This window comes from Dreissena polymorpha, chromosome 2, assembly GCF_020536995.1.
Source record: "Dreissena polymorpha isolate Duluth1 chromosome 2, UMN_Dpol_1.0, whole genome shotgun sequence".
Classification (NCBI taxonomy): Eukaryota; Metazoa; Mollusca; class Bivalvia; order Myida; family Dreissenidae; genus Dreissena; species Dreissena polymorpha.
The window spans coordinates 16,917,755-16,940,887 of NC_068356.1; the positions used below are offsets into that span (position 1 = coordinate 16,917,755).

The following is a 23,133-nucleotide window of genomic DNA, read 5'->3' on the forward strand; positions in this document are numbered from 1 at the left end:
AGGACTTTTGTTTAGTCAATGAAACGATATACTAGTAATAACCCGAAATGAACATCAAATCTCTGAGATAATAGCGCAAAAAATCTTATTTAGTACAGATCAATTTTTGACGCACCATTCCCCGATGTCATCCACATTAACAGATGTGGAGAGGTAATATTAATTCACTTTTCATTCACTACAGGGTGAAACAGTTAAAAAATGTATTTAAAAAAACAAGCAAATTCTCTTCATTATTGTTGAATAATCAATTTGGATCTTTGCTTGAATATGTTTTTGAAATGAAATTGATAACTATCAATTAATATTTGCGTGTTTAGACTGTTTCGCCTATTTTATAACAGTTTTCCTCAAAGTGTTCTATAAGTATAGTTCACACCTAGACTACAATAATACGTTCACTATTTTTCAAACATGGCATATGAACCTGTGTGGGGTATACCAAAACATATTTTAACATAAAGATACAACATAAATTCACTATCTTTCAATATTTATTTTGGAGTTACACTTATTAAAAACTATAACCTATAAATAATCGTATTTATGCAAAAACTATAAAGAAGGCAAGCGCTAAAATACCCGTTGTCCACATAGGGTTAAAATCATGCAAATGAGTATATTGAACACATGTTAATCATCCAGTTAAATGTAAATTTCCCTTAATTTATATATTCTTGACTATAAAAGATCCGTCCCTCATTGGACTTGATATTTGAACAAGAGATGTGTTTGTCAGAAATACAATGCCCCCTACTGCGCCGTTTAAAGCCATATATTTGACCTTTGACCTTTAAGGATGACCTTGACCTTTCAAAACTCAAAATATGCAGCTTCATGCGATACACATGAATGCCCAATATCAAGTCGCTACATGTATCTTCAATAGTGCAAGTTATTGAAAAATTTTAACCAAGGTTAAAGTTTGTGACAGACACATACAATGACAGACACATACAATGACAGACAGACAGGCCAAAAATGATATACCCCCGATCATTCGATCCGAGGGCATAAACATGACTCAGTATAATCAGTATTGCAAAAACAAGAGCTGCCAGACTCTTAAACAAAGGTCAATAACTCATTGAAAAAAGTAAAACGTTGATAATATGCGCTAAAGAATGCAAAAAAAAATATAACTCGCCCACGAAAGTTTGTTTATTTTTTTTTATAAACAAAACGCAATAACTTCTTCCAAAACAAGAGCTGTCAGAAGACAGCACACTCCACTATTCGAGTGCTTGACAGTATTACGTAAGCCATCATGGGCAAATTGTTCTAATTCAATAAGGTCAATGTAATATAGTCATATTCTAAGTGGAAGAGGACCAAAATTAAAACATATTGATCGCTTATGTTTTTAAAGTTGTATTTTATAGACGAGTCTGAGTTCAGGTATATTTCCCACAATCTATTGAACATTTGTTAAGAAATATAACAAACTAAAGATTTTATTTCAAGTTTGACAGCAAAAGCTTGAGTGGGATGGTTGGAAAGTCCTTCAAAAATCAAATAAGTATATATTTGTGGGATTTTTTTCACTATGTTATAAAAAATCTGATTGGGTGGGTGGGTTGGGGGTGAAGTATAATGTGTGTGTGGGGGGGGGGGGGGGGGGGGTCATTTATTAGATGATCTTTCAAAAATAAGAAAAAAAGGGGAAAAAATAGGTATTTTTGGGGGAGGGAGGGGGGATTCTGGGATGGGGCATGGAGGGGTTGGTTTGGGTGGAATCCATTGTGGTATGTAAGATACGGTAAGTGTTGTTTTGTGAAAGTTTGAATCAAATCTGATCATAAATAAAGAATTAATGGCAATTTTAGCAAAATTGAATAATTTGACCTTGAGAGTCATGGTCATTCAAAGGTCAGGGTAAAATTCAACTTGCCAGGTACAGTATCCTCATGATAGTAAGAAAGTATTTGATGTTTGAAAGCAATAGCCTTGATACTTTAGAAGTAAACTGGATCTTAAAACAAAATTTCACAAAATATTCAAAGTTATTTAGACAAAAAAATGCCATAATTTCGTTAAAATGCCAACCAGAGTTGTACAACTTGCCCTGTACAATCCCCTTACAATAGTTAGCGAGTATTCCAATTCTGAAAGCAATAGCTATGATACTTTCGGAGAAAAATGGACCAAAACACAAAACTTAACCAAATGTTCAATTATTTAAGTATAAAAGAGACCATAATTCTGCCAAAATGCCAGTTAGAGTGACATAACTTTTCCTGCACAGTCCCCTTATGATAGCTAATAGGTGTTGCAAGTATGAAAGCGATAGCTTTGCTTCTTTAGGAATAAATTGGACCTTAACACAAAACTTAACAAAATGGTCAATTTTCTAAGTATAAAAAGGGAACATAATTGTTACAAAATGCTTGATACAGTTGTCTGCTCGTGTTTATAAATTGGGATCATTTTGGTAAAGAAGTATACAAAATATGAAAGCAATATGTGAAGGGACATAGAAAATATTTGAGGTGGTACGCAAACTTTAGATTTATCAATAAAATGCATATTCTAAGTGGAAAAAGGGCCATTATTCTTACAAAATGCTTGATACAAGTGTCTGCTTTTGTTTATAGATAAGGGTCATGTTGGTTAAGAAGTATGAAAAATATAAAAGCAATATGTCAAGGGACATGGAAAATATTTTAGGTGGTACGCAAACTTTTAAATTCCAACGCTCATGGAAACAGGAACACCAACCCCGGGGTGAGTAGGATAGCTCCACTATATATATTTCATATATAATAGGCGAGCTCAAAATGAAAGTACAGAGACTATATAAGTAGAGAACTTCTTGATCTTGATCACAACTTTTGTGATAGAAACCGACCTATGAACATAAAATGAGGTCAAGAACAAACACTGCCAAGTTTGCTGCATATATTCAAGCTGCCAATCATTAGAATGAGAATGATGTATGTTCAAACTAAAGGGAGTATAAGGCAAGTTATGCTTTTGTAATAATTATTGATGTATGTATTGTTGTTGTTTATCGTTAATTAAATTGAAATTTGTGAGTTCTGATGTAAACTCCATCAAAAGACACACTTCAAATGATAAAGAGTTGTTTATTGACAAATAACTATTAAACAATAGGAAAAAATATTAAGACTCAATTTTATAAATATTTGTGCAATTTCAATTAAAACTAAATTTTGCTATTATTGTTATGTGAACGTTCAAAACCATTTTCTACATTGTGTAAGAGTAGTTTTACAATGCTCATGTATGTATTGTCTTTAGGGAGATAGTTTAACATCATGTGAGAATCAACAACACAAACACATTAACAAAAATCATTCTCAAGAAAATCATGTATTCTTAGTATGTAATTGTAAGAATATGTTAGCAAAAAGAGGCCTATAAGTTCATTCAATGTCCCCTCCCTTAGACACACAGTACAGACCAATTAATTCTTATTGTTTTATATGTGTGTGGTTTAATAAACAGAACAAAAATCTGTACAAATGGGGCTGTAAAGTTCAACCCAGAACAATTATATTCCAATAAGTTGTTTTTTCTCTGACTTACTCAAGTAACCTCTAAGTATGTTATATAGAAGATGTATATGTCATCCAAGGCATGCAAACAATATTGCTGCAAATAATATTACAAAGCCCTGTAATTATGAGTGTATTGCTTGATGAATAAAGATAGATTGGTGTGATTGAGTTTATTAAAATAATATAAGCCATTTTAAAAGAGATTAATTTAGCTAAGAATGGAATTCATAACAAATAGATACACAAGCAAGAGATTAAATAACAACTAACTAAAATGTACATCAAACTTTTACTTATTTAAATCAAACCAAACAGCTGTTCGCACCATTGAATGCTGGTGATATTACTTTTTGTAAAATTGTCCTTGCAGTCAATTACGTCAAACACCAACTTTATTTGTATAACACACAAGGAAGACAAATCAAACCAAAGGGTTCTTTACACAATTGAATGCTGCTGATAAGTGACTTTTTGTAGAATGTTTCCTTAACAGTCATTTGTCATAGATCAGTATATTTTAAAATTGTGCTCCAACATGTGTAGTACATGTATTGTTTTCACAATATATATTTGCACAATATATTCATAATTTATAAATAGAATGATAAGAAAAGCACACAAAACATTCCACTTTAATAATAAACTAACTTACAGTAAATTAAAATACTTTTGACACTCACAGGCTTAATTGTTTAGGAAATAAGAATTGATTTTTTTATTTAATGCCTCTAGAAGAACAGTTTAAAAAATAATAATTCACTAATTGATACTAAGCACCAACAAATTAAAATATCTGCAACATAAGTTAAATTTCAATGATAGATAATAAATGACGAACAAACACATACATCTGGTTTCAAAAATATTGCACAAAGGAAAACATGTTCAGTACATTTATAGATTAATCATACTAAGTGATGGATAAAACAAGGGATAAAATGGCCGTGAGTATTACAAATTGAACACACCATGTGATTATTAAGCCTTTTACACTGACTCATTTATATATTTCTATATGTTTTCATGTAAGTTTTAAAAGTTGACAAAGAAAAATAATCAGAACTGGTGTTTTTCTGCTGTTCAAGATTAACCCATTTAAGCCTAATGGACTCTCCCATCCTTCTAAATTGGATCAATTCATTTCCAAAATTAGGGATGTCTAGCATATTTTTTCTATATTTTGAATATTTCTTACAGAAATTCCTTTAAGCAAACAGCGCAGACCCTGATGAGACGCCGAATCATACGGCGTCTCATCTGGGTCTACGCTATTTGCCATGTCCTTTTTTCTAGACCCTAGGCATAAATCGGTTACAAGAGGGCCAAGATGGCCCTAGTTGGCTCATCTGAGAGGAGTCGGTTCATTCAATCTTTACCAAATGTTAAACTTGACCTAAATATTGTTCAGACAAACATCCTCGTCAAGTTTCATCATCATTTCATCTGCGAGTCATGATCAATGTACCTATGAAGTTTCATGATCCTTGGCGTAAGCATTCTTGAGTTATCATCCGGAAACCCCATTTTTCTAAGTTGAGTCACCGCGACCTTGACAGCCATTGTGTGAATACGTTTTTTGGCACTGTGACCTTGACCTTTGACATAGTGACCGGATAATCAATAAGGGTCATCTGCGAGTCAAGATCAATATACCTATGAAGTTTCATGAACCTAGGCATAAGCATTCTTGAGTTATCATCCAGAAACCATTTTACTATTTCAGGTCACCGTGACCTTGACCTTTGACCTAGTGACCTGAGAATCAATAGGGGTCATCTGCGAGCCATGATCGTTGTACCTATGACATTTCATGATCCAAGGCATAAGCATTCTTGAGTTATCATCCAGAAACCATTTTACTATTTCAGGTCACCGTGACTTTGACCTTTGACCTAGTGACCTGAAAATCAATAGGGGTCATCTTCGAGTCATGTCAATGTACCCATTAAGTTTTATGATCCTAGGCATAAGCGTTCTTAAGTTATCATCTGGAAACCATTTTACTATTTCGGGTCACCGTGACCTTGACCTTTGACCTAGTGATCTGAAAATCAATAGGGGTCATCTAAGAGTCATGATCAATGTACCTATGAAGCTTCATGATACTAGGCCTAAGCGTTCTTGAGTTATCATCCGGAAATCATTTTACTATTTCAGGTCATCGTGACCTTGACCTTTGACCCAGTGACCTGAAAATCAATAGGGGTCATCTACGAGTTATGATCAATGTACCTATGAAGTTTCATGATCCTAGGACTAAGCTTTTTTTAGCTATCATCCGGAAACCATTTTACTATTTCGGGTCATTGTGACCTTGACCTTTGACCTAGTGACCTGAAAATCAATATGGGTTATCTGCGAGTCATGATCAATATGTCAATGAAGTTTTATGATCCTAGGCATAAGCGTTCTTGAGTTATCATCCAGAAACCATTTTACTGCTTTGGGTCACCGTGACCTTGACCTTTGACCTAGTGACCTGAAAATCAATATGGGGAATCTGCAAGTCATGATCAAGGTATCTATGAAGTTTCATGATCCTAAGCATAAGTGTTCTTGAGTTATCATCCAGAAACCATTTAAATATTTCCGGTCATCATGACATTGACCTTTGACCTAGTGACCTGAAAATCAATAAGGGTCATCTGCGAGTCATGATCAATGTACCTATGAAGTTTCATGATTCTTGGCATAAGCGCTCTTGAGTTATCATCCGGAAACCATCTGGTAGACAGAGGGACCGACATGAGCAAAACAATATTCCCCCTCTTCTTCGAAAGGGGGGGGGGGGGGGGGGCATAATAAGAAAACTGCCCCCCTCCCAGTAGCCATGTTATTCAACTGACTGGAACCATTTTTGAACTCAACATTCGTATCAAGGAAACAAATGTTCTGAGGAAATTTCATGAAAATTGGGCCAAAAATGTGACTTCTACTGTGTTCACATGTTTTCACTTTATACATATAGAGAAAAATGCCCCACCCACTGGCGGCCATGTTTTTTCACCAATCCCGACCATTTTCAAACTCGTCTGAGATATCAATAAAACCAATGTTTTGACCAACTTTCATGATGATTGGGCAAAAATTGTGACTTCTAGAGTGTTTACAAGGTTTCTCTATAGCCAAATAGGGAAAACTGCCACTATATACATATAGAGAAAAATGCCCCGCCCACTGGCGGCCATGTTTTTTCACTGATCTCGACCATTTTCGAACTCGTCTTGGACAACAATTGAACCCTTGTTTTGACCAACTTTCATGATGATTGGGCAAAAATTGTGACTTCTAGAGTGTTTACAAGGTTTCTCTCAAGCCAAATAAGGAAAACTGCCATGCCCACTGGCGGCCATGTTTTTCAACGGATCGGAACCACTTTTAAACTCAACCAAGATATCATTCAGACAAACATTTTGACAAAGTAACATGAAGATCTGGCATTAAATGTGACTACTACAGTGTTTACAAGGTTTTTCTTTTTTTTGACCTAGTGACCTAGTTTTTGACCCGGCACAACCCAGTTTCGAACTCGGCCGAGATTTCATTGGGACAAAGCTTCTGACCAAGTTTCATGAAGATGGGACAAGAAATGTGGCCTCTAGAGTGTTTATGAGCAAATGTTTACGGAGGGACGGACATACAACAGACAAAGACCGGTCACAAAAGCTCACCTGAGCAATCAGGTGAGCTTAAAAAGGTTGTCCATGATTTCTTTTTATTACCGATACATACCTTATCCAAAGTATCGCAATTGCAAAACCCAACCCATGATAAAGACAGGAATTAATTACATGACAAAATGTACTTCCTCTGGGTGTTACAGGACCTCATTAGATACTACCCTACCTGATTAAACAGTTATTGAAAGGACACATATATTTGTGTATGTCTTCAGATATTTAAATGTTTGGGGGTTCAAATTTCCAATTTAAAAAATGCTTAAACAATGTTATGATTAATATAGATAATTATTACACTTTAATCCTTAAAAATATCAAATGGGCTTGCAAACTAAATTTTTCAATATGTTTCCCTTTTATTGGAATTATTTTTTCTTAATTAACCTTGCTTTACCAGACTGAAATTATGGTAATATTGGAAATCGCACCTCCAGTATTTTTCCTAGTTGTCAAAGGTACAGTGTCTTCTGCATGAGTTGAATACCTCAAGACATTTGGAAGACGGTTTTCTATTGAAATTCATTACACAATAAAAATATTAACTTGTTTGAACACACTGAAAGATGCCAATACATTAAAAAAAATAAGAATTTAACATAAACCATTCTAGCAATTACTAGAACCCTAAGGATTTCACTTGTCAGGAAGAAAATTAATGGTGTATTTTCTATAAAAGTGAGTGGTCATTATCACTGTCAAGTCAATAAACCCTAGGACAAAACCAGTAAAACTGCACAAAGTCCACACATACTGTCTAGAACCCTCTGTCTAATAAAATATATGGTCAAGGAAATAATAATTTATAGTTAACTGGCCAGTTACTTTTAATTTAGGCCAGTAATAGAAACATTTAATCATACCTTCTAGGCACTACTGGTTTTGGGACTTTCTCAGAGAATGAGCCTTTGCAAATAAAGGCTGCAAGACATTGCAGGCTTTGAATGGATAGAACATGTTCAAATAATGCTACACAAAACCCTTAAATCAGATCTCATTCAATGAAATGCAACTACCGGTAGGTGTGAAACATGAGTCAAGCAGGATCTATGCAATAAATATGTTAGCCATAAGAAAAGCAAAGAAGAACATGGCAAAGTCTTCCGAAGCAGCAGTAAGGTATCCCATGATCTGGTTGTACAGGTGAACTACCTCAGGCTTTATGCCACACAGCATGAGTACACCTATCAGCATGGAGGATTTGTGTGGTAGAGTCACGTTCTGAAACAACAATCATTCTTTGAGCAGAGAGTTTGACACACTGCAAGTAAGAATCGCAAAATGCATATAAGCTAAAACTTCTTTCTGTCAACATACATCCAAGGTTTAAAGCAAAGATGTTTACATTTCTAAAATGTTGCTAATAAATACCTGATTTGCTTAGTTAATTCTTTTTCATTAAAAAAATAAGTCGTCACTTTTTTATGATCAACATTGCCTAAAACCAGGGAAGGCTTTTTCAAAGATTGCTTTATAAATGGATTTTCTTTTTTGTACAGCAACAACACGTTGCATATTGAAAACACAAGGACAACTATCGGAAAATGATTTCATGACGTCAAACCATCACTACTGTATGCGAAACTAAGCATGGTGAATTAAGATACCGGTAGATATTTTCAGTGAGAAGAAACTCTTTAAGCATACAACTCACAGCGTCCAAAGAAGAATTTGTAGGGATACAAAATATTAAAATTTAAAGTTTAATAAAATATTTTTGATGTCTTACACTATAAAGTAAACTAAAGCAACCAAGATGCCTGAAGGTAAAACACAACAATAAAATTACTGTTACACCATCAAGTAAATCAAACATGCATAAAACACACATACATTTGACATACACTTTTCACCATAATTAAGACTGAATATTTATGGGATTAAGTCAATTTTAAATCCTTTCTACATTAATTTTATTTTTATAGTATAAAAAAATCACATGCCAAAATATTATTCTTTCATTTAAAACTGAAATTAATAAGTCATACTTACATGTAAAACCTTATGTTTGAACATAAAAAACCCAGCTTCCATTAAGGCGAAGGGAATGATAATTGACTGAAAAAGCAAAGAATTAACATGCAATAAGTCCTTAAGAAAGGTTACAATATAACTTAGACACAATCTGTTTAGCCTTATAACAGGGCACAAAAATTCAAACTGTTGGCTCATCTGGACTAGTGATTTTTTTTCAGCAACTAATTTTTTTTTAATTATCCAGTCCTGTTGGATGAGGCAGAATATTATTTGAAAAAAAAACAAGAATGCCAAAGGCTCCAAGCCACTCACCTGAAACCCCGAGGAACTTAACTGTTCTTAGAAGGTAGTCTTTACAAGGCTTCACGATAGACTTATTAAGAAACTGACACATCACCTGGCAGACTTGTTTCAAACTTGGCAATAGGGTACAAAATGTGGCTTCTAGAGTATTAATAACCTTTTTTAGATCTAATTTCTGTCCCAACGTGACCCACTTTCAAACTCGTCTAATATTTTATTTGGACATATTCTCTGACAAAGTTTAATGAAAATTCAGCAATAAATGTGGACCCTAGAGTAATCTTAGGCATTTTTTTTACAAATTACAGCTGTACCTTGTGACCAAGTTTTTGAAGCCACGTTAATCAGTTTTGAATCTACCCAGGTTGCACTGGAACATAATTGGTCTGGCCAAAATTTTTGAATATTGGGCAATAAATGTGACTCCTAGTGTTCATAAGCTATTTATTTAATATAACGTAGTGACCTACCTTTTGAACCTCTGCCACCCAGTTTCTTTCTCAGCTGATATTTAATTTGTGACATTGTTCTAAGAAAGTTTCATGAAGGTTTGGCAACAAATGTGGGCTCTAGAGTGTTCAAAAGGCAAATGCAATGACACACATGTTACTTTAGGAGGGGGGGGGCTAAAAATAAACACACAAACAGGGTGAATTTTGTTTGGCAAATACCATTTTAATAAAGTACTGTCTTATTAAATCAAAAAGGATAATAAATACTGTTTTCAAACAAACCTTGCTTTTCCCTAGACTGAGAGTGAATCACAATAGCGGAAAATCACTGAAAATGTTCTACAGAACACAGACTCAAAATAAAATGGTCATGCCTAATAATAAATTTTTACTGAATATTAAAACATATGTTTAAGAATTATTTAATATTCCTGACAATTACATATTGTATTTATTATGTTGTTTTACTAGTGCACAATTTAATTGAAGTCAATTAAACACATTTCTTTTATACCTATTAATGATAACATAACACAGTGCAGTGAAATAACAGCAGTGAAAATAAACAAATTGTTATTTTCACAGATGAAAATAACACATGTTTGGAATTCCTTTTTCTTTTTTTAGATTATCATATCAATACGTACTTCCCTTGTTTATATCCTTGTTTATATTTTTTCTATGATCGATATTCCACCGAATCCAACACATTTTCTTTTAATTGTATGCTCTTTTTACCGTTCATTTACGTTGTAAAAGAGTTTAATTGAAGAATTTCCCTGGAATAATGACGTCATTTCGTCAACAAAATGATGTCATTTCGTCAACAAAATGACGTCATTTCAATGTATTGAGGCACGCCACGGGAAAGAGGGATACTTTTCAGCGAAAGGGAAATTATTATTAATTATTTTCTTGAAATAGAGGCATAAAAGAAACAGAAAATTTGTTCATGTCAGTGTTAGATCGTTTGTTATTTCACTTGTGATCATAGAAAAATAATATTTTCACTTGTGGCTGCGCCACTCGTGAAAATATATTTTTTATGATCACTCGTGAAATAACAAACGATCTTACACTGACATGAACAAATATCCTCTATTACTCAATCTTAAGAAGTGCACCAGTAGAAATTGTTTATTGCATGAGTTTCATACAGAAAAAGTTATGTGCACTTATTTGATATTTACCTGAAAATAGAATACTCCATAACCAGTCGATAGTACCCTTCTACACAGGTAAGCAACCATCACAGATAAAACAATTCGCAAAAATTCAAAATGTTTCAGGATCATTTTAGCATCAGAACTGCTGCGACTAGTGTTTAGAGAATCATTTTGTGAGACAGAAGTGTTCTGTGTCGAGACATTTCGTTTAATAGGTGTTATTTTTACTGTGCTTCTATGCTTCTCTTTATCTAGGCTATCAGCAGCTGTATTACGGTCCTCTTGTGTACTGTTAAATTCTGTATTTTCTCCATGGTTCTTTGGATGTTCTGGCCTGGCTGTTCGTTTGGGGTAAATGACAAGTTCTTCATTTTCTACAATAAAAGATGTTTGTTTGAAAAAAAAGTACATTAAAGAAATCATTAGTTACAAAATATTACAAAAATAAATTTATAATTATATCCCTGCAATTGCAACAGAAAATCTACATTAAGATATTTCTCTACACAATTGGAGCATAACATATCTTGCCTCCATTTTTGGCTTAATGAAAAAGTAAACTTAGCAAGATCCTTGAACTTAGTATAATAAAGAAACACAAAACATTTTTCAGTTTCAATTAATTAAAATTTAAACAAGGGCTGTTTGTAAAACATGCATGCCCCCCATATGGGCTGTCCGTTGTAGTGGCAGCCATTGTGTGAATACGTTTTTTGTCACTGTGACCTTGACCTTTGACCTAGTGACCTGAAAATCAATAGGGGTCATCTGCGAGTCACGATCAATGTACCTATGAAGTGTCATGATCCTAGGCAAAAGCGTTCTTGAGTTATCATCCGAAAATCATTTTACTTTTTCGGGTCACCGTGACCTTGACCTTTGACCTTGTGACCTCAAAATCTATAGGGGTCATCTGCGAGTCATGATCAATCTACCTGTGAAGTTTCATGATCCTAGGCATATGCGTTCTTGAGTTATCATCCGAAAACCGTTTTACTATTTCGGGTCAACGTGACCTTGACCTTTGACCTAGTGACCTCAAAATCAATAGGGGTCATCTGCGAGTCATGATCAATCTACCCATGAAGTTTCATGATCCTAGGCATATGCATTCTTGAGTTATCATCCGGAAACCATTTTACTATTTCGGGTCACCGTGACCTTGACCTTTGACCTAGTGACCTCATAATCAATAGGGGTCATCTGCGAGTCATGATCAATGTACCTATGAAGTTTCATGATCCTAGGCCCAAGCGTTTTTGAGTTATCGTCTGACAACCACCTGGTGGACGGACCGACCGACAGACCGACCGACATGAGCAAAGCAATATACCCCCTCTTCTTCGAAGGGGGGCATAATAAATAATATCATTATCAGATAGACTTATCACTTATTCAACTTCCTCATTGTACATGTATCATGACTTTAATAAGTACCGGTAATCAAGAGGGCCTGAAAGGCCCAAAGTCGCTCACCTGAGATAACAAGATATTATTGGGACAAATCTGCTTACCAAGTTTCATGAAGATTGGAAAATAAATGTGGCCTCTAGAGTGTTAACAAGGTTTTACTATATCCCGTATAAGGAAAAATGCCCCGTCCCCTTGCAGCCATGTTTTTCAACCAACCGGCATCCTTTTTTAACTCGTCCAATATATTATCTATATGAATCTTCTGACCAATTTCCATGAAGATCAGACAGTAAACGTGGCCTCTAGAGTTTTAACAAGATTTTACTATAGCCATAAGGAAAAATGCCTCTTGGAAGCCATGTTTTTCAAGCAAACATAATTATTTTCAAACTCATCCAAACATCATTGAGACCAATCTTCTGACCAAATTTCATGAAGATTGGACAATAAATGTGGCCTCTAGAGTGTTAACAAGGTTTTACAATAGCCATATAAGGAAAAATGCCCCGCCCATGGTGGCCATGTTTTAAAAGCAACCAAAACCATTTTCGAATTCATCCAAGATATCATTGGGAAAAATCTTCTGACCAAGTTTCATGATGATTGGAAAATAAATGTCACCTCTAGAGTGTTACCATGGTTTTACAATAGCCATATACGGAAAAGTGACCCGCCCCAGCGGTGGCCATGTTTTTTAACCAACCAGCATCATTTTTGCACTTGTCCAAGATATTATTGGGATGAATCTTCTGACCAAGTTTCATGAAGATCGAACTATAAATGTTGCCTCTAGAGTGTTAACAAGATTTTACTATAGCCATATATATCCATATAAGGAAAAATGCCCCGCCCCTTGGCAGCCATGTTTTTCAAGCGAACATAACCATTTTCGAATCAATCCAAGATATCAATAAGACAAATATTCGACCATATAACATGAAGATTTGACAATGAATGTGGCCTGTAGAGTGTTAACAAGGTTTTACAAAAGCCATACATAGCCTTATAAGGAAAAATGCCCCTCCCCGTAATGGCCATGTTTTTAAAGAAACCAAAACCATTTTCGAACCCATCCAAGATATCATTGGGACAAATCTTCTGACCAGTTTCATGAAGATCGAAAAATAAATGTGACCTCTTGAGTGTTAACAAGGTTTAACTATAGCCATATAACGAAAAATGCCCTGCCCCTGTGGTGGCTATGTTTTTCAACCAACCCGTACCGGCATCATTTTTAAACTCATCCAAGATATTATTGGGATGAATCTTCTGACCAAGTTTCATGAAGATCGAACCATAAATGTGGCCTCTCAAGTGTTCACAGGATTTTACTATAGCCATATATAGCCACAGAGATCGCGATAAAGGTGCTCAGTGCGTTCTTTTCCCATTAAAACGAAAAACTGCACATCATTTCTGTTATTCGATGCGCACCATTACGCGATGTGATGCCCGTTGCATAAATCTTATCCATGTATTAGAAAAACTACTCTTAAACAAATTATTTGTTTGCTTACTTGACTTACGAGATCATTCATGTAAAAACAATCCAGGTAGATCGATCGTCGCGGTAATGTTTGCTTAAGTTGCTGTTGTCATGAAAAATCTTTGATGTACAATGCAAAACGTCTTATTTGAACCAACGCAAATGAATTTAATAATATTTTTTAACTCAGCTTTTGCTTTATTTTGATTATTTAATTAAAAGTTTAATGTTAGCAAGTATTTTTTTTTACTGGAATTGTAAACATAGAGTCAGTTAAAGTCTTTCAAAAATGTGCACTCTGTGTGAATTGGCAGTTGGACGTCATCAAAGGTAAGCCGCCTCCTGTCTGAAGCAATAAAGCGACAAATTTCTCGCCAACGTAATTGGCTTCCTTTGTCTAGCTATCACCATGCGAAACCAATTGTGTGTTTGTTCCTCAATGACAATTTTCCAATTTAATAATAGCACGTGCATAGCTCAGCCTTCAAATCTTTTGCAGAGAACGGAGGTGGATATTAACAGTTAATTGAGCAAGTGTTTTACGCAAGTTGAGTTTCGATTTGCAGAAATTACTCAACCCTAACCATGGAAATAACTGGAAACGCGTTTACAAAATTCCTAAACACATATATCGTAAATAATGGCAGTTTTTTATTGGATTATTTATACTAATTATCAAATTGTAATGTAATACTTTTTTATCTACTATAATATCCGGTTTGTTTAATATAATTAATATGTTAAAAAATATAGTTGTGTCACAGACTTGGAAAAAAATTGATGGGGTCACAATTTTACTGACACTGATTTTCCTATTGTCTGTAATTTTTACCCTAAATAAATCTTGAGAAGTGCCCATTCATAATTGCAAAGTGTCTATTCAATTTTTTAAGCGCCCATTGTTGTTTTCATGGGGCAGTAATCCCATCAGAGAAAAAAAATCCGATCTCTGTAGCCATATAAGGAAAAATGCCTTGTCCCTTGGCAGCCATGTTTTCGAGCAAAGGTTACCATTTTTTAACTCATCCAAAATATCATTGGGACAAATCCTCTGAGCAATTAAGTTTCATGAAGATCAAAAACAAATGTGGCCTCTAGAGTGTTAACAAGGTTTTACTATAGCCATATAAGGAAAAATGTCCCGCCCCCTGGCTACCATGTTTTTCAACCAACCGGCATCTTTTTAAAACTCGTCCAAGATATTATTGGGATGAATCTTCTGACCAAGTTTCATGAAGATCAGACAGTAAATGTGGCCTCTAGAGTGTTAACAAGATTTTACTATACATAGCCATAAAAGGAAAAATGCCCCGCCCCTTGGCAGCCATGTTTTTCAAGCAAACATAACCATTTTTGAACCCATCCATTATATCATTCAGACAAATCTTCTAACCACATTTCATGAAGATCGGAAAATAAATGTGGCCACTACAGTGTTAACATGGTTTTACTATAGCCATATACGGAAAAATGCCCCCCCCCCCTGGCGGCCATGTTTTTCAAGCAAACGTAACCATTTACGAACCCATCCAAGATATCATTGAGACCAATCATCTGACCAAGTTTCATGAAGATAAGACAATAAATGTGGCCTCTAGAGTGTTAACAAGATTTTACTTGTTATAGCCATATAAGGAAAAATGCCCCATCCCTTGGCAGCCATGTTTTTCAAGCAAATGTTACCATTTTCGAACCCATCCAAGATATCGTTGAGACCAATCTTCAGACCAAATTTCATGAAGATTGGACAATAAATGTGGCCTCTAGAGAGTTAACAAGTCAAATGCTGACGCCGCACAACGTACGACGGACAAAAGGCGATCACAAAAGCTCACCATGAGCATGTTGTGCTCAGGTGAGCTAATAACTCAAGAAGTACCGGATAATTAAGGTTTTTCCATTTTTATAAATGTTAATCTATGTGCTGTTTGTTAATGACTATTTAGACGAATATTCTCAAGTTTTCCGGTTTTAATGGGAAAGGATATGCTTACTCCAGGCTGATGCTGTGAATATTATAATTATGTAACACATAATTGTGTAAGGGTGTTGATGGTTTATTAGTAGGTTTATTAAATGTGTTTATTAAGTTGCTTTTTTGTGAAAAAACAAGTAAAAAATATTTTTTACATATGCTAGAATTTTGTATTTCCATCAGGAAACTATTTATAGACGAAGCACATGCACATAGTATGTTAGTAACAAACCTTAGCAACCAATAACAAGATGGGCTGATATTATGAGAACTATTATACATGATACAGACTACTACAGGGGGCTAAGTCTGGCCAGAATTTTGTCCAAAAATTGCAAATAAGAATGAAGATTTTGTTGTTCTAGAATACCCATTTAACTATAGAGATATAAATGTTGTGTGTTTTAAATCTTTTCACTTAATTTGTTTAGAATTATATGTTTTCATTTTGAGGGCCGATACTACAAATACAGTGTGTCAGATTCTAAGCGTTTTTTTCCTTGGGCTGTCTTCGACCAGTAAATGTACATAAAGGTACTGGAGACAACCAATGCTTAGATAATTCTAATAATTCAAAACAGAGTGATGCAAGAAGTGTGAGGTCCAACAACTCTTAAAATTTACCCAACATCACCAGATTTTACCAGACCCCATTCTTTTTTTATCCAAACAATAGAAAATACCTTTCAAATCATTCATCTTTCATATCATTTTTATGACGTTCACGATGTTTTTCGCCATTCTAAATACAACTAGACTAGAGCTTTGTCACAGACGTGATGAAAACCCCCACATGCTCCATTGACACAGAATATTTTGCTTGTTGTCTTCACAAAAAACAGCGGCCACCATGCTCAATGTTAAAATGCACTAAGTGACCCCATGACCTAGTTTTTGACCCTGCATGACCCATATTCAACCTTTGCCTAGACATCAACTAGATACAACTTCTGACCAAGTTTGGTGAAGCTAAGATGAATACTACTTGATTTAGAGAGCGGACACCATGCTCAATTTTTAAAACGCACTTAGTGATCCTGTGACCTAGATTTTGACCTGACATTAGGGCTGTCACGATTCACCGGTATATCTTGGTGCATGTCGTGAAAAAATCGCACCGCAGTACGGCGTTGCAGCACCGGTTTTTTTAATATTATTATATTAGCACAGATATAAATACATTACATAATTTTTTTGATATAGATATCGTTTTGAAAAATGTAGAAGCGATTCAAAAGGGCAAAATAAATAATCCGTTAATATCCAGGTCAAGCAAGCGCTTCCACTTGTAGATGTTTAACTTTTACGTTTAAAATACGGCGATGTATGGGTCCGTACCTTTTTTAGATGAGACAGATTTCCGTTGCAAATAAATTCATAATTATCTAAAAGATGTTTATTCTATTTCTTATTTTCTTTCTTTAGTATATCGATCGTTCAAAGCATGGCACTTCCGAATCATGTTATCTTAAGATTCTGAATAAGTCGAGGAAGAGTCAGAACGCTACGGATTTTCAATACTGGGCCCACTGACTCCGCATTTTGAACATGCCCTTGAAGCGTTCGATTTACACAGATTGTAGTCACAGCTATTGTAAACAACATGGCGGACATTTTAGAAAAAGACGCGAACAATAACAATGACTACTTCTATCAAGTTTATTACAGTTTCTTTTACAGTTTCTTGTCATACTATGATACCAGTGTTTTCTGATTATTGAGTTTAATTAAGTTTGTAAAACTTGTTATTGTGCTGTTTTCTTTACAGATACATATTCTGTAAAATATCGCGGTATGTACCGCGATACAGTGTTGCCGTACCACGATATACCGCGGTACTCTCACGGCGTATCGTGACACCCCTACCTGACATGGCCCATATTTATACTTGTCCAAGACATTATCTAGATACAGCATCTGACCAAGTTTGGTTGAAATCAGATGAAAGCAACTTGAATTAGAGAGCGAACACTAAATACAGGTTGACCAACAGACCGACAAACTCATTCATATATACCCCCCTAAACTTTGTTTGTGGGAGTAAAATAAAATAACTTCTAAATTAAAACCTCTTCCATTAAAACCTTAGGTAACGTTTTCAATAACGAGTGAAAAAAGCTTTGTGATCTTTTTTTAATTACAAGAAATGTAAATAACAGCAATAATACAAAAATACTCCATTATTAAGAGTGGGTAATCACGTTACCATCAAGATTGGGACGTCCATGCCGAAACAGATATATTCGATGGTTTATGCCCTTCATTACTTTATTTTTATTTTTTAAATGCCGCAAACTTTACAGCTATACAGTCAACTCGCCGATAACGAATCGTAGCCCTTAAAGAATCAGACAATATTCAACAGAATGGAAATTTTGTTTAATGCATGCTTTTTAAAATCATAATGCATCAGTCGTTGAGGTCTTTCATTTTGACTTTTGAAGACTAAAAATGGTTGTTGTCAATTAACGTGTATTGATCTTCGTAGATGAAATGCAAACACTGCGTCTTTTTGATCCAGATTCAGAGCCTCGTTTTAAATTGAAAGGCCGAAGTTCACCTCGTGTTTCCTGGCGGTGATTTTCAGCAAACAATAAAATTGTTGCTTAAAAGCAGGGTCAAGGTATGCACTTTCCTCCATCATATTATTTCCCTGATCAGTTGCTTGTTTAATGGCCTGCTGACATGAAAGTAAATTGACCTAATTTTGCCCTTAGCGAATCGTCAGTTTCATCAGGTGAGGGGTCGTCTCACAAATGTTTGAATTACAGAATGTAGGTTGAACACTACTTATTAGAGCTGTTCTGCATTTCATATAGATTTCACAACGTTACATTTTGACATTTTCTGGCATATATGACTTTCATAGACACATTTTATTGCAAATTACACATTGTTTAAACTGTAAAAGGCTTTGATAGCTATTGTTAATTGTTTATAAAAAAAGTTAAATAAAGTTTCTTGTGTCTTGTAGGTCCATGAGATGGAAAGCTCAAAATAGGAATGTTTGTTTCAAACCTCTTGATATGAATTGAATGTTATTATTCCCCCCCCAAGTCTATACTGGGGCTCATATTGTGGTGAAAATCAACTATGGATACAGTGCGACCAATGTGACGGATGGGTACATGCAGGTTGCCTAACGGAACGTGTGGATGAAGATGAGCCTTTCACCTGTCCAGATTGCGTTTAGAAGTAATAAGCAGTCCATCATAATCTATAGTTAGTGATAATAAAATGATGGCTGATTAAAAAAAAATCAACTGTCCAGATACTTTCGAAGAGATAATCATGTTTTCAAAATGAAAGTACATTAAAATTAGACATGATAATTATAAAACACAAATTCATACATGCCATTGACTATATTTCATTCTCTTTAGAAAACATATAATAGTTATGCACTAAAGTAAGAATAATTAAACCATACTAAAATATTACATGTAAAATATCAAAAGTACAAGTGGCTAGCCATGTACATATTTTAATAACTTGTATTAGTGCACTGTCATAACAACTATTTAAATATGCATAATATTGTATGTATGGTTTGCTCTATAAATTTGTCCATTTCATTACAGAAACCAGATGATTCCATGGTTTTGGCACCAACAAAAAAGGAAATGGTATTAAGAAACTCTGTTATTAAGGGATACCATTTTTTCCAAATAAGACCACCCAATACCACACCCCCTACTCAGTTACTAGTCCAGCCAGAATACACTAACATTCATGATGAGTGTGCCAGTTTGGTATGGTTACCAGAATTAGATACTTTTCCAGACCATATGCATTCACTTATTACGGATGAAAAGAGGCAGCTAAAACTTCGAGATGTGGCCGGTCTACCCATTGGCCATGTCCCAAGAAATTTGGCAGGATTCTTCCGGCCTTTAATGGAGAGTGGACGCATTGTAGCAGTGGTGACTGGAGAACCTGTCCCAAGCTTTCCTCCTTGGCCTGCACTAAAGGAAGAAGGAGGGGGTGTAGTGCTTCCATGTAATTACATTATCACACATTCTGATATTGAGGCACAATATAATAAACTTTCAGAACTGCTCAAAAGTATCCCTGAAGGGACGGCCATGGAACTTGTTCTGCTGTAGCTACTCCGAGTATTCTTTGCATGTGTTTTAAATTACAAGCAGTAATCTTTGATCTCTGTTGATTACCTGGTAAGTTTTGATTGGCAAATAATGTAAGTTCCAATCACTTATTTCTTTAATTTTGTATTATTTCTTTTATTTTGTATGTTGATTACAAGAAGTAATCTTTGACCTCAGGATATAGATATGTGTGATCTCTGTTTAATCTAGTCAGTATTGATTAAGCTAAGCATTTAAAATGTTAATTTCAGTCGCTTTGTTTTGGTATTTTTTCTATTGAATACAAGTAGTAATCTTTGATCTCGGTATATAAATATATGTATCTATACAGACCTATATTTTGTTGACCTTTGAATATTTTATTGACATTATATATCTGTTTAAATAAACAAGCATAATATTTCATTAGTTTTGTCTTAATAATTATGCCCAGAATCTTTCTTTAGATACCATTATATTAGTATTTAATTCTTACATGATGGCAATGACAATCACTGTTTACTTTTTGACTGTTTTGACAGGTAAAATCGACTTTGAGAAAACCCCCACAATCTATACATCACGTGACTCGTTATTGACAAAACTAGCCCGCTAATGGCGGAAGCACATGTAAACAAATACAGGCAGCAAAATCTGTAAGTTCCAAACACAAAGATGAAATCGTGTGCAGGTTAAATGCAGATGAAATATCATTCAATGTGATAGTTATTACAGTCTCTAGTTGTGCTTGATTTATTTACATTCATGCGTTTTCTGTATACTGGCCCGTTATCGGCGAGTGGACTGTATCAGTAAGAAAGTCACTAGAGTTTATTTTGTATTAATATTCGCTTTATGTCTCGACTTTACTCACTAGGAATTTTCTCTGCAAGAGCTGTAATTTTGTGATCCTGCTAAGAAATTTTGTATCTAGTAAGTTTTTTTGTAGGACATGAGGTTGGCCACTTTCAGGAATAATATTGGTTTTCAGCAAATTCTATTGGAATGTTTGATGTCCGACGTCTTTCGCATGTGTTTGCTTATGCCAAATTAACAGACTTAACTGTAAACATGATAATGTTAGAGAATGTGAATCGCACCAGCAACTACGCAAGAGACATTGTGTTATCACTAGACCAATTATCCACTAAAATACTAGCAATCTAGCTACCGTGTGTTTAATAACAGTTGATCAAGGATCTCCTTATTACCGAGCGTCTAACATACAAAAATCAAACCAGACAAGTCGCGAAAATGTGTTGCATTAGCCTTTCTTAATGTAAGATTTATTACTGTAGTTTGATTTGAAGAATGGGGAAACAAACCGTCAGCAGGTTGTCCTAGAACACGATTTATACGAATTTCTGAAGCCTGCAGTATCCTTCGTCTCCGAGCTTCTCGAATTGCCTCTATGTCTGCCATTATATAAGGTTACGTACAACCAAGTACTTTTTAAAGATTTTTTGCATCGACATCGGGGGGGGGGGTAACCTCCCAAATTTTAGGGTAGGGGTGTCCCGCTGAGACTTCCGAAATGTGACCCATTTTTATACCGGAACTATGATCAAGTAGACCCATTAACATTTTTTAAAGCATACCCATTTGTATACGATACCATTGAGAAAGAGGACCCATTTCAATACAAGAATTTTGATAAACTGGACCCATTTAAAAATAAATACTAGAATTTGATAATGTGGACACAGTCAAGTTTCTGCATCTTTCCCATTACTGAAATTTACTGTTTGATACCAATTTATATACAAGAATGACATTTATCATACCCATTTTGATACGTTCAAATCTATATGCATTTATATACAAGCAAATTTCTGATTTCAATACCCATATCCAGGGCCGTACCCAGGATATGTTGACTGGGGGTGGGCCCAAACGGGGAGAGTGCGGGAGCGGTTGCCTCTCCGGAATAGATTTTTTTATTAGGCACTGTTCAAGGTGAATTTTAATGCATATAGAAACATATGTTGTGTTATAAATTTATGGATATATAACAAGTAAATCAGCACCTTTCTGAAGTATAAAGCTTTAATCATTACGGGCCGTCCATAAAGTATGTCACGCTCAAGGTGGGGGGAGGGTGAGTAAGAAAGTGACAGTTTGTGATATGGGGGAGGGGAGTCAGGCCATGTGTGATGTCACACATTTATTTAAAAAAAATTGTATAATTTATTTATTATTTCTTTAGTAGAATTTAAAAATAATTTTCTAATATTTGTGAAATACTTGAATTAGTTTTATGTCAAAATAAGACGATTTGCGTATCTCCTGATTCTGTTGTTCGAATGTTTAATAGGCAACTTGGCTGGGCCGGCTTATTCAATAGGCACAACCTCCACATATTTCAATGACGAAATAATTGGGCTGTTCCATTTTTAGTTAGTAAAGGTTTGAAAGAAAATCTAAATTATAATTTCGTTTTTATTAGAGGTTAACGCGTGGATAAATATTCATACTGCTCATCGTAACAACCCTACGGTTATAAAAGCCTGTAATGTAAAAGCTCTTTTACCGGTAAGTGAAATTTTAATACGGTTAAATAGTGAATTGAGTGTTAGATTAAATTTAAATTAAGTATTAATTTTAAAAAAAATGTTCGAAAGTGTGAGTTTGTGACGTTCTTTAGGGAAGGGGGTCCAAGATTTTGTAACAGTTTGTGACATGTCGGGGTAAAAATGGTAAAAAAAGCGTGACATGCTTTATCAACGACCCCTTGGTGTGAAATTCACACATATGTTTAAAGCTTTAGATTTAAGAAATGTATTATACTTCATAAAGAAGTAAAAGCAACCTTTGAAACTAAAAAACCTTTATAATGAAATGTTACATAAAGTATGACTGTAGAGGAGGTTTGATTTCAAAGAGAAAATACTACTTTGGTTGTATGTCAGTAACTGACATATAACCTACTAGTATTTTCTCTTTGAAATCAAACCTCCTCGATATAAAATTTCAAAGTAAATTCATTAGAAAATGTTTAACATCTACAAGACAGTTTTCACAGAAATGTTTAATAAGCTATGACTCTAGAGGAGGTTTGAATTCAAAAAAGAAAACACT

The 23,133-nt window shown here is 34.8% G+C and overlaps 1 protein-coding gene and 1 long non-coding RNA gene across 2 annotated transcripts; one reads left to right on the forward strand and one right to left on the reverse strand.

Moving 5' to 3' along the window:
- Positions 1 to 3,072: 3,072 nt before the first annotated feature.
- On the reverse strand, positions 3,073 to 21,503 carry LOC127866041 (uncharacterized). The gene is made up of 4 exons (XM_052406283.1): positions 21,381 to 21,503; positions 11,121 to 11,470; positions 9,191 to 9,256; positions 3,073 to 8,419 (listed from the first exon to the last, which is right to left on the reverse strand). Exons 1-4 carry the CDS (start codon positions 21,475 to 21,477, stop codon positions 8,246 to 8,248), a joined length of 687 nt encoding a protein of 228 aa, XP_052262243.1. The 5' UTR covers positions 21,478 to 21,503; the 3' UTR covers positions 3,073 to 8,245.
- On the forward strand, positions 18,490 to 20,081 carry LOC127866042 (uncharacterized). The gene is made up of 3 exons (XR_008042843.1): positions 18,490 to 18,593; positions 18,945 to 19,165; positions 19,552 to 20,081. It is a non-coding gene; the product is annotated as an uncharacterized LOC127866042 (long non-coding RNA).
- Positions 21,504 to 23,133: the final 1,630 nt, after the last annotated feature.

Coding starts and splice junctions, on each gene's coding strand:
- LOC127866041 (XM_052406283.1), bottom strand. CDS start 21,477: ATGGCAGACATAGAGGCAATTCGAGAAGCTCGGAGACGAAGGATACTG. Junction 9,257..11,120: donor ATGGAGTATTCTATTTTCAG/GTAAATATCAAA, acceptor TTGCTTTTTCAG/TCAATTATCATTCCCTTCGC. Junction 8,420..9,190: donor TCAAACATAAGGTTTTACAT/GTAAGTATGACT, acceptor TTGTTGTTTCAG/AACGTGACTCTACCACACAA.